General features: G+C 42.5%; 1 protein-coding gene across 2 annotated transcripts in view; it reads right to left on the bottom strand.

The window, feature by feature from the left end:
• The window catches only part of GPR137B (G protein-coupled receptor 137B), a 24,135-nt gene that overhangs the window by 1,689 nt on the left and 9,666 nt on the right, over positions 1-12,780 (bottom strand). The window contains exons 3-6 of one of the 2 annotated variants that reach the window (XM_009072919.1): positions 8,212-8,434; positions 4,815-4,964; positions 2,842-2,970; positions 944-1,068 (exon numbers count right to left, since the gene is read on the bottom strand). In XM_009072919.1, coding sequence (XP_009071167.1) covers positions 944-1,068; positions 2,842-2,970; positions 4,815-4,964; positions 8,212-8,434 — 627 coding nt within the window. The remainder of the gene's footprint in view (positions 1-943; positions 1,069-2,841; positions 2,971-4,814; positions 4,965-8,211; positions 8,435-12,780) is intronic. The other variant, XM_009072921.1, reaches the window with a different exon arrangement.

The following is a 12,780-nucleotide window of genomic DNA, read 5'->3' as shown; positions in this document are numbered from 1 at the left end:
CTGGCTGGGGTTAAACCACGACAGTGAAAAATTAATGAATGCAGAGATAGGATGATTGATAACTGTAAATAGTGAATATTTAACTTTACTGAATCACATTGTGTGCTCAGACACAGTGACTATGCTGTCTTAGCTAAATGAGGGCCAAGAACCAGATCTGGGTGTGTTAACCGGGGTTAGCAAGCTGGCCAGCATTTTAAGGTGAGTGGTTACACTAACTTACTCCTTGCATAGTGTAGATACAGGAACAGCAAATGTGTAAAACATAACTGAGCCTCCTTTCAGGGCAGGATAGAGTCCTAGCAGTGCCTTTCCTTCTCTGAATTGGGTGCTATCATTCTTGGTGTGAACTGTGAAAAGCTTCCAGTTGCACAGAGAAAAGAGATTTATTTGTGCCAAGTCTGGGTTGCATGGGATTTCAGTATGCAGGAAAGCAAATGCTTCTTTCAGGTAACCATCCAGACATTTAGCTTGTAACAGGGCAATATAAGTTGAGAGGCTTCTCACTACCACCATCACAAACTGCTGCCTACACTGTCGAAGTTTTCCCTGCTCTCCCTGAGCAGTAAGACAGCTGTTTTTCCAGGCTGCCTTGCTCCCACACTTTAACGAGTAAATGGCACTTCTTAGGCCACTCTTGAAAGAAACAGAGGGTGAAGCATGCAACCCAAAGCCCTGACCCAAGTTTTTCAAAGAGCAGCATGCTGTTACAACTCTTAAATGATGCAACCGTTTCCATTCTTGTGTCCCTGTAGTCTCTATGGGGCCCTCACATCCCTACAGTCACTCGCTGCTGCCTTTCCACTTCAGCTTCCCTGTTTGCTTCCCTTCACCTCCCTGGGATTTACACAAGACAATTTACATCAGTCTTTTGCAGTGTGTCAGTGTTCTTCCTCTTTCAGTTTCTGTTTCAGGAAACAAGTGATTGCCTCTTGTATCTCACCTGCCCTGTGTCCCTTGTGGTGCAATATTCCATGCTAGGTCGTCATCACTGTCGTATCTGCGAGGGTTGTCAAAGAAGTAAGATCTGGGACTGAAGCCATGGCTTGGGACCATTCCTGCGCTGGCCTGAGGGAAGGGAAACCTCAGTCAGTACTTGCAGCAGATAGGTTCGTGCCTGACTTCTAAATGAAGTCACTGCAGACTTACCTCCTGGTTTCCAAAATCAAAAAGGCAATTTTATGTTTGCTGTAGGCAACAGAAATAATTTTGCATTTTCTGGTCATCTCTACCAGCATAGTAATCTCAACACCTTTTCATTAGCTAACACGACCCATTTCTGAAACCACCGCCAGTCTGTATCTAACCTGTCTGCTGAATTCCTGTCCATCCTGCACACATTGTGCTTTCAGCCAGCTGAGTTGAAGTGAGCAGTAAGGAAGCAGCTGAGGAGCTGAAGGATATGAAACACCTCAGAGATTTGATTTCATGTCCCACCTGGGTAACCCTCTCTCCTGGTGCCTTACCTCCCTTGCCTCAGGAACTGATCATGCTTAGCACCTTGCTTAGTGAAACCATGGCTGAAAAGCCCCTTAGGACCTTGCTGAGCAATTTCAGTATCTGCCCTATACTACTCTGAGGGTCAAATCCCAAGGATTTGATACCAAATCCGTTGACACAGGGAAAGGAGTCTGCATGTAACTCCTTCATTTACAAGGCATTTGTCTTTCATTTCCTTGTGAATCAAAACAGAAAACACACAAGATTTAAAAAATTAGTTTGATTCTGGAAATAGTGCAGAAGGACATCTAGGACCCAGCTGAGCCTCATTCACTGACCCATTGCTTCCATCCCCAGGAAACAGGGCTCCCTGTGCCTGTGGATAAGCCAGGATGCTGCCATCTCCCTGGCCTTAAGCAGGAGAGCAGTTTCATCTCCCCCTCTATTTTGGATGTTTACATGTTAAATAACTTTGGCAAAGAGTTGCACCTATCGTTATCTGTCATGTTCTCTTTTCCAACATTTCTCTGGCTGAAGGTATAGCTGGCAAAGGGCCACACACTGCAGTTACCCTGTGGCTGCACCAAAGCAGACAGACGGCTCATATCAGCCTATACTTGTCTGTGGAAAGGAGCTTCCCATTTGAACACTGCTGAATGCAGGATGCCTCTTCTCAAACCTTTGTCTCTGGTGTCCTGAACGAAATCTAAAGCCAAAGAAAAACTGTTTCTCAGCACTGTTCCTTATTAAAAACAAAGAACACTTTTGATTTTTTCACTAAATCAGTGTTGCTGTTAAGATATTTTTTAACTAAAGGAGGGATTGTGTAATTCTAACCCCTTGCTTTCTGGCCAAGTATCTTCAACTCCTGGAACTGAACTGCTGCAATGGCCCACTGAATGCATTAGCCTGAAGTCCTGTGGCCCTTGGTCTCCCTCTTGTGGTATCCTTGCACTGAAGTTCAGTTTTGCCTTGCTGCTTTTGTTTCTTTCTAAGGGTGTTGTTTTCAGCTTTCCTCTTACTGTGATGTTGAGCGTAAATATTTGGCTTGTGTAGAAAAACATCTATATATGACCATTTTCTATGTGATGAAAGATCGCACATTTGAATAACGATCTCCTTTTCTGCTGACTCCAGTACAGTCCTGTATTAACTGAAAAGGAAGATGCCCCTAAATTTTAGGGTTTTGATTTTTAAGATAAACTGCCTGACAAACACCTTGCCTTCCATATGGGTAAATATGATGAGTTTCTTTCATAAGGAATTAGCATAAAGAAGTGGGAAGTTTGGGTTTCTTTTATTCTGCCAAGGACACATTGAAAAAGAAAAGTCAGAATGTAAAGAAGCAAAAGCTCCTGCAGAAGCTGAGGCCTCCAGGCCTGCCTAACAAATTCCACTTACCAGGTCTTTTGTAGGGTTTCGGACACGGAAGAAATATACAACCAAGGAAGTAGGCAAGAGCTCCCAGATGAAAAGGATCACTCCAAACACTATGTAACCTGCATCTCCCAGCTGGCATTTCAGATCTGCCTGTTAAAAAAGTAAAAGAGAAAAGTGTTTAAAGATGGCAGGTCATTTAATGGTGCAGGAGGCAATGTGTCTTCCTATGAAGTTCTTTAATTAAGTGGCCATAATGCTTGACAACATGGCCAGAATTTCCTTTCAGTAGAGTCAGGTTAACCTGGCTAATGATTAAAGGCATACAGAAAAAAATCAATATGCTGTCTTGGGTAGATTTCTCTTTCCTCCTCCTGTTCTCTCTCCTTCAGCAAAATCAGTTTAATGCAGGGTCTTCCCAGTTTAAGAGCCTGACAAGCAACCATTTGATCAAGTGGTCAAGTCCAGGTAATGAGAAACTAGTTTTCCAGTCCTTTTTGGGCTGGGAACCATCAATGTTCAAGGGCCTCTGTCTTTTAAAATGAAAGGCCTGTCTCTGTTCAGATTGGTACACATTGTTAGCTTGAACAACCTCTGCCTTCACAGGGAAATACCAGAAATAGTCTAGTCACAAAGTCCCAGCCCCCTGTTACTCCAGACTGTAAGAGTCAGCACAAGGATTGTGCCCTGCAAGGGGTTAGCAGGTGCAGCAGCAACACTCCAGGCCTTGACAACAAGAGGAAAAATGTTTGATTCAGGTGAGGAGTCAGAGTCTTGTGCCCTTCTGCCTAAACCTGAGTGTTCCAATTACACAGAGTGGCAGCACCTAGCTGCACTCCTCTGCACCACAGCAGGGTTGATTTGTAGTCCCTTGACAGACCCTATTCAACTAACTCATAATGAGGTCCTCTAGGCAGTCCTACCCTACTGTTTACCTATTTCTTATTTAGAATTTTATCTACTGCTCAACAGAAAATTGTTAATGGCTCCAGGTTTGCTTGGCCACCGTGGCAATACAAGGCCCTTGTGCGGCTGGGAATGATGCTTTTGGTCTGCAGGTGCTTGCTAAGAGGATGAGAAGACATCAAGTGTCAGGGATTTTGAGGCCAAACAAAAGATACTCATGATCCAGACACAGGCCTTCCATTTTGCCTAACCTTGACAGAGCTGGAAAATTACTGGGACCTAACTACAAGCTCCAAAGGAGAGAAAGGAGATGGAAGCCCAAATTTCATAAAATTCAAAAAAGAAACCCCCACTTTTTCCTTTAGTGTTTTTATCACCATTAGTTTTCAATCTAAATAGTCACTTGCAATTAAAGGTTGGGAGAATCTTAGCCTTACCCTCAAACCACAGAAATTATCACACTAATGAGGTAAATTTAAGGTAAATAATACCACAGCCCTGGATGGTAATGGGAGATTTTATGATGGCTTCAGAACTGAGCATCTCAGTGGAATAAAGTATTGTTTTTCTGCTTCTCCAAGTACAATATGTTCTTCATAATGGACAAAATACCTGTCTTTTTTAATAAAAGGTGCTCTTTCTTTTGACAGTAAAATGAAGGTAAACAAAAGACTGATTTATAAAAAAATTGTTTGGCTAGTGGTTACAGTGGCACAGGTTGCTCAGGGAGGTAGTACTTTGAAAGCAGTTCAAAGCCAGGTTTGATGAAACCTAGAGCAACCTGGTCGGTCTAGTGAGGAGGTGTCCCTGTCCAGGGCTGGGGCTTAGGATGAGATGATCTATAAGGACCATTCTAATACCTAAAAGTCTACAATTCTATGATTCCACATCTTTCTTTTAGCACTGTATTAGAGTTTTTATCCTTGTTGTGACAAAATTACCAGAAATTTGTGTTCCTGGAGCAAAACAATCATAGTGCATTGAATAAAAGAAAAAAAAATATATATTTATTCCTCTTGTCAGAGCATTTAGGAGACCAGTCATCACATACGGAATGAGGTTTTCTCATTAGCAGATATTTTCATACTTGCCTGATCTGATACGTTGTACCAATCATAATCAAAAGAGTTGACTTTCTTGGTTTGGGAAAATGATAAGATGAACAAGTTGTAACAGGCTCGTGAGGTATAAAGTAGTATAACAGTCACTCCTATACTTGTCACCTGACAGACAGATGAGCCCTGGAAGAAATTTAAGCACAGGTTATTTTTCATAAGGGAAGTAGAGAACAAGATTGCTTTGCATGGACTTCAAGGGTTGTCATGCAACTCTGTCTAATGCCACTGACTACTTTTTTCCCTTCTTTGGTCAGTATATCCTATACTATGTATATTCCTGTATTTTATCAGTACAGTGGTTTCCAGGCAATGGTAGCAGTTCCAGGATTTGCCAAAATGGGCTGTGGCTAATACCTACAATTTATTGAACAAGTGCTATTTTCAGAGCTATGAAAACACTTAAGAATCACACTTGGTATCAGGTGGAGCAAAAGAATTTAGCCTTCAGCTCTGCATTAGCTACAGAGCATCCTGTACCAGATGCTGGCTAGGCAGCATAATGCAACCTTGCATCTTTTTACAACTGCTTGCTGTGCACCTATTTCCTAAGTACAGAGCAGGTTGTAACAGTCAGCAGTTAAACACAGCACAGACGGGAACAGAACATCCTGCCTTAGCTAATGTCAACACAGAGGACAGAGACAAAGTGGAAGCAGGGCCCATGGGCAGAGTGACCACAGCTGCTGGCTCTTGTGCCTGCAGCTCTTGTCAACCCAGCTCCTCCATCTGCACTCCTTGGGGAGCATCAGTTAAGAGGAGCTCAGGCAGTAGTCTGAAAAGCTTGCCTAAAACTACTTTGCCTGTTTTCCCAGAAAAATAACATTAATTCAAGGAACAGTCAGGCTCAGAAGTATTACAGAATCCCCAGTGCAGTCAGTGTCTCTGAATCCCTGCTTATGACGTGCTGGAACCACCACCATTCACCAGGCCATAACCTGCAGCCATGTCAGGAATGAGCCAAAAGGCTACACAGGAATTGAAGACAGATCCATACCAGCCAGTGGTGAAAGCTGTGGCAAGATCAGCAAGCAAGAAATGCCTCAAAGAGGAAATGTTTGCTAGGCACTTCTCTGTTCTCCTTAGATACTAACAAGTCAGTGATGCTGTCATGGAAACTGAGGGTGAGAGAGCAGAGAGAAGTTGCTGACTGGCACATACCATGTCCCAGCTCAGCAGCATTTACAGACTGGAGATAGCAGAAGCAAAGAGCAGAACGGGGTTCCCTACCCTACATAGCTGCCATTCTTTAATAGCTAATAATTAAATGTGCTAGAGATTTAACAAACTTCTATCCCATCAAATACAAAAAGGGATAAAAGTGTCCTGGTTTTGCTGGCAATCAAATATACTTAGTGGCTCAGGAAAGGAAGAGCACAGCAGAATAAAGCCAGAGGAATTATTTCTCTGTCACAGGCTTCTGCAGAAACCCTACATAGCTGCCATTCTTTAATAGCTAATAATTAAATGTGCTAGAGATTTAACAAACTTCTATCCCATCAAATACAAAAAGGGATAAAAGTGTCCTGGTTTTGCTGGCAATCAAATATACTTAGTGGCTCAGGAAAGGAAGAGCACAGCAGAATAAAGCCAGAGGAATTATTTCTCTGTCACAGGCTTCTGCAGAAAAGAGGGGGAGCCTCAAGTGGGTGGCATGTCCCAGTACATGATGCTTTTGGCCAGCATAGAACTGGCCCAAGTCAGCACCTAATGGCAGGGCTGTGCACCTCCTTGGCACTGTCATAGCTTTGGCACAGAGAACCAGGATGGTCCCGCACAACAGGCCATGGAGATGAACATGTTTTCACATGGGATCAGACAGCACATGCCAGCAGGTGGGGGATGCAAATTAAAGGCTGTCAGTACTGATGCCTATCTGCATGCAGCACAAAGCATGCATTATCTCCAACACTATTTCTGTCATATCACTGTAGAGAATGGATTTTTCTTCCTTAGCTAGTTTTTTTTCAGCATAACAGTAGCAGATTAAACCAGGATGTTTTTCCACTGCCAGTTCCAGCCATCTGTATCCCTCAAGTATGTGCAGTCAAACATTACTGGAAGTCCCCAGAGGAACTCCCATTTCAGGTCAGCAGTATGGAGCAAAGCACTCTTTAATTCTCATTTCTACATTCAAACTTTCATCAGCTGAGCATTCTGTCCTTTGCTGTCTCAAATAATGTTAGAGTTTGTTTGGATTTTGTGAAATTGCTTGAAGTAAAGAAGATCAGGTTTCCTGCAGGAGGAGGAAGCAGAACAAAGTAGTCTACCAAGACCTCCCTTAGGTTAACACTGCTTTGTTACAGAGATTTATGCTTCTGTGATTTGCAGCAGCAGAAAAACTTTTCTTACTAGTAAAAATAATCCATTGCCTGTGCCCTTTGGTCAGCAAATGACAGGCTTGGAAGAAGCAAAACAAACTAAGCTATGTTTTCAAATCTTCTATTCAGCCCTGAACTTTTAGTTGTTGTGCAGTACGGCCAGATTTGATTAAACAGGAAATGGGCTAATTTCATCTGATTAAGTAAACGGAGAGAGGAATTTTATTATAAGATTTTCTAAATAGCAGCTGAAACTTACTTTTTTAAAAGGTTCATTGTGGTAATGGCAATGTGTTATTAGTTAAACTAGTAATTTAAGATTTAGCTGTCTGCTGCAAATGCAAGGACCTTTGAAAGCCTTGGTTCATTATTTATAGATACAAAACATCTTCACTGGTTTTATAGTAAACGCTGCATTTTTATGTGATGCCACCCAGCACCTTGACCACTGGATGTGTCCAATGCTATAAACCTAACAATATTTCTTTAAAGAACATTCTGTAGAGTAATAGGAGACACCTTTTTCCCCTTCTCCCCAGCTGACTAAATTATAATGTATTAGGTCTTTTAAAACATGTTCTCATTATCTATAGGACAGCATTCAAAGGTATAAAGGGAGAGTCATATTTCTCTGTCTGGCTTATCTTCAGCATGCTGCTCCCTTAAACAGTTAACTTAGCCAATGACTTGACAAACTGAAGGATCCTGAAGTATAGATCACTTGTATGTAGCAGTACTGAAATGAAGTGGTCTTCAGACAAGGGACCTGGAGAAAGCAGTATCCATGTGAAAAAGAGCTGTGAGAAGCTCCAACCAGTAAGTTCTACAAATTCTGCCTCAAAAACACATATTTGGGATCACTGGTGGTGGCCAAAGGCTCCCTTGCTACCACTTAGTATTTAATTCATATATTGAACAGAATGGCCAGCCAAGAGCAAGCAGTGAAGTTTAAAGTCTCCAGCTCTCAGGGGATCGAAAGAATTCTGTGGCTTTGCCTCGCACTGCCCTTGTCTCTCAGAAGGTACTTGAAAAGAACTGAAAATGTACCTTACCTTGGACTCCAAGTAAATGTTGGCTAAAGACATCTTGGAGATCTTATACAGGCAGATGGAGAGTGAAACAGCACACAGCACAAACAACGTGTCATTAATTGCCACCCGGACAGAGACAATGACTTTTCTCTCTGAATTCTGTGTCCTCACCAATACTGCACATGTTAAATTCACCAAGAGGAAGAGGAGACTTATGAAAAGAGAAGCCAGGTAGAGGGGCAACCTGGGAGAGTGAGGAGAAAACAGTTTTAGCAACATTGTTCTGCAAGTGTCAGTCATGAGATGGAAGTTGCACTCTGAGCAATGAAATCTGCACGTGTTGGGCTGCCACAGCTGACGGAGTAGCCAGCTGCCTGAGCCCAAATCAAAGTGCTCCAGATTGCTGGAGAGATTAACCTAGCTAATTTCAAACCTGTTTTTACAGTTACACAACAAGCTGTAAGTAAAGAAACTATTATCAAGCAGCAAAATGTGGAAGACTGTTTGCAGCAGAAATACAACAGCACGATTCTTAGAAACTACTTAAATTACACATGTACTTTCTTAGAGCATGCACTTCATATACAGCACAAACCCTCTGGCTACTCACTGCCAGGAGAAACCTCTCAAAGGGTTGAGTTGCCTGAAATGGACTGGATTTGACCCTGGTTTTACTACACCACCACTGCCATATGAAGCATCCCTGACTGCTGATGTTTGCCGTCACATTTCATATTAAATTAGGGAAGTGTCTAACAGCAGGAAAAATCCCCGAGTTACTGCTTCCCCAGTATCTTCGTTGCTTTTTCTAAGTAGTTTGGTCACAGTCAACCTCTTAAAAGAAACATAAAGAAATTTAACCATACATATTGATTCTGGGTTGGCATCTTGCCTTCTCTGCGATGAAAAAGGTTTGTTCAAACCACCACAGAAGCAGAGCTGGAACAGAAATGTGACAGACATGCCCAGGAATTGGACTGGTTTTTTCCACCTGTTTTTTTTTCAACACGTACCCAGCACTGATACCTGCAACATAAGTACACCACATACTCAAGGAAAGCTGCTTCTAATTCTTCTTTACTCCTACACAGAGCCGTGGAGCTTTCCACTTAAAAAAATAAAGCAAACAAAAAGAAGCATGTTTCCATTTCAGGTATTTGCTTACTTCATTATCACTGCTGACCAAGGCAATTACTGATAAGGTTCATAATCTGCAGTCACTGAACAAGAAGTTTTGGCCACAGCTTTTCATGCCTTCTGGAAACTTGGAATTTGGCTAGCAACAAACATACAAACATCCTGAGGAATCCAGTTCTGATTGTTTAAAAGTACCCAACGGGACCCTTTTTCTATTACACATTCATACTTGTTTGGGTTTGCATCAATGCAGCTACGAAGCTGAAGCATAGCTGACTTCTTTTCAGAGGGCAAGAAAGAAAGGGGTATACCTCTGAGACATTTTAAATGTGTAACAGGAAGAACTGAAAGCCTAAAAGTCCCTGCTTGTGAATCAATGCTCTTCTTTCCAGCTATATCTGGCAGTGAGCAAGGATGTAATTTTTTTCTTGTCAGGCATGGAAATTCCCTCTCAGGGGAAAGACTGTGCTCATTCTTAACTTTCCAGGGCAGGGCTCTGTTTTTAGGATAAGCAGGTGGAGGTAGTTCCTTTAAACTCCTTAGTCTAATGCAGTCCTGAAGTTCTTCTTGGGAGAATGTATTTCCCAGTTGCAATGGTGGTACTTTTACAGATTTTATTAATATCTCAAAATTCTTTAAATAGTGGTCATGTGTCTTCCTTTCCTTCCCCTCCCAAAATCTATTTAATAGTCTCATTCCTACTCCCCTTGTGGGGATTTGAGTTTACAAGGAAAAGAGGGCTCTTACATGCTGCCTTGCCTGTGGGACAGTAAGTACATGCTCTCTTTTTGCTCATTTTAGTCAGAAGGACCTTCTGCTGCAGTGCAGGCTGCATGCTTTCATGCAGTATCAAGCTGGCTTGCAACCAGCAAGGCTTAGAGGCTTCCAGGCCAGGCTCCTCCTTGACAGAGTTAAGAAAAAGAAAGAAAGCACAGTCATGATCTTATGCCCACACACTCCTGTACGTGCCAGGGTGAGCTGTCATGGCCAGTCAGTTGTGCAGCTCTTCACATAATGATCTGCCAGCCCCTTTATTAACATGATGTGGCTAGGGAAACGGCTGCCTGATTTGACAACAGAAGCATTGTTGCTGAACTTCTGAATAAGCACTGATGGAGATGCAGGCTGTCTCTCTCAAGGCAGTTTTAGGGTTTCTGCAGCTGCAGATTAAAGGCAGAAATTATCTTTACAACTCAACTACAAGAGCACCTACAAGGCATGAGTAAGCATAGATTTCTTTTAGAAAACAGAAAAGCAGGGCAGGAGAGATGCTTCCAGATTGCACCAGTAAAAGTGCAAGTGAAAGTTAAAAAGCCTATTGTGCCTAATCCCCACTTTGAGTCTAGTCTCTTTAAAGGAGCTGTGTGTAATCTGGTTTGGCTGGGGAAGGCACATGCTAGGGTGTCCTGTTCTCTCTGTGTCAGGCTGGATGCACCCCTAAGTTTTTCTTTGAGCTTAAAATCAACCTCAGATAAATGCAGTGAGTTTTGCCTTGTTTAACAGGAAAATCTGTTTCAAACTACTGCATTTTGTATGCGGTTTCCTCAAAAAACGTGCAGTGTCTGAGGCTTGTGTCTAACAAGACATGCACACATAGCACAGCAAGACTCATCCATACCCAGTGACTGTAAGAAATCCCCACGACCAGGGAGACATGCAGAGAAACTCTTTAAATATGAAGCTGGGCTGGCACAGGCTTCACCTTGAGCTCTTTTGGTGCAGTGACTAATATCATAAAGGCTATGCTGACTAAATTTTGCTTAAGATTCTGGATCCCGATAGGATTTTATTATTTTTTTTTAATCTGAAATGATTCTGATTTCTGAGACCTGTGCCAATACATAGACCACAGTCCTACCTCCCTGTTGGCCCATTCGTGTTGCCATTACCTGATGCAAAAATACCAATTCCAGGCAATAAGGTTCCACATTTATTAAAGAAATTGGGGGGAAAAAAATGAACATTCAGCAATGAAGAAAAGTCAGATTCAGTAAGTGCAGACTCCAGACCTGCCTGTAGGCCACATATCTTTCTATCACCCATCATCTATCTGTCCCTTGAGGTCTGAGCAACCCGATCAAATGAAAGATGACCCTTTCTGTGGGACAGGGGTTAGACTAGATGATTTTTAATGGTTCCTTCCAACCTAAACCACTCTGTCAGTCTATGATCTTTCACTAGCTTGTTACAATTAAGATTCAGCACCCTAGCTGTGGGTGTGCATGTTACACCACTTCAATTGCCCTGTACAAGATAGGAAACGAGGTCAGCTTTATTTATTTAGCTCTTTTACATGGGCTAACCACATTCATGCTAAGAGATCTAGATAGCAAAACAAAATAGAACTGTAAACCTTTACCATCAGAGCTGAGTAAGAAAGCAAAAGCTAGATCCAGGAGTGATTTGTATTAGAAATTCAGTAGACAAGAGTCAGGGTGGACATGAAGCTGTTGTGGGGAGAGCAGTCTGTGCCTGAGTGATCCCAGTCACAATGCATAAGTATCTAGGAACGGAAATGCTCCAAGAGCTACATGCAGGGTCCTAATGTAGTCACTTCATAGACATTGATAAACTATCACTAGCTCCCTTTGCTTCAAATAGACATTTTTAAGCAGTTTTCAGGAACAAAGTCTTGCCACAAACATCAGTAACAGATTTTACCTCACACCTCTAAAGCCAGCCCGGAAGTCCTATACCACCCTGACTTGCAGCCCAAGCTATGTGCAAAGCAATCCTCTTTGTTTCTTTTGCCTGTGTGCACTACCAGAGCAGGCACACACTGGGGACCAGCTAGGAACCTGGCTGGTGTCTGCTGTGCTTGTCTGCCAGCCCAAACTCCTGGATTTCCTGCCCACAGAAACCAGAGTGCAAAGGGGAGGTTCAAAGCTGCACTTCAGCCTGGAGCCCACATTCCTGAGTCATGTCCCATGCACTCACCAGTCCAACCACAGCCCACCCTAAGCCTGCTCTCACTGTACTGCCATTCTACTGCCATTCATGGCTTCTGAAACACTTGCTCCAGATGATTCCCCCTTGAGCTGTGTCAAAATGCAGTAGAATAACAAACTTTCCAGAGCAAGTTATTTGCCCTGGTGATACAGTACTACATTCTCCTAACAGTCAGCAAGTAAGATTTCAGTTTCAAATTACTCTCTTCCTATCCTGAATTCATATTGTAAAATCTTTCTTTAGAATGGAGACAACCTCTCTCCCCTCTGTCTAAACCACATTGCCTAACTGAGGCTTTTAGGCATTGCCACAATAAACATTAATTTATTGAGCTCTTCCTTAGCTTCCTGGACATTACTGCCCTTTGGAGTACTTTCAAGTACTTCCTGACAGTTCCTCCTGCTCAACAAGATGCCAAACAAATCTCTCCACCTAAATGCAAAGCTACCATAACCTCAAATCTATGGAGTCAGAGGAGGTTATCTGTAGGCTCTCAAACAGGTC

Source organism: Acanthisitta chloris, unplaced genomic scaffold, assembly GCF_000695815.1.
Source record: "Acanthisitta chloris isolate BGI_N310 unplaced genomic scaffold, ASM69581v1 scaffold2904, whole genome shotgun sequence".
Taxonomy (NCBI): Eukaryota; Metazoa; Chordata; class Aves; order Passeriformes; family Acanthisittidae; genus Acanthisitta; species Acanthisitta chloris.
The sequence above is the reverse complement of the archived record's forward strand: the minus strand, read 5'-3'. Positions and strand labels throughout refer to the sequence as shown.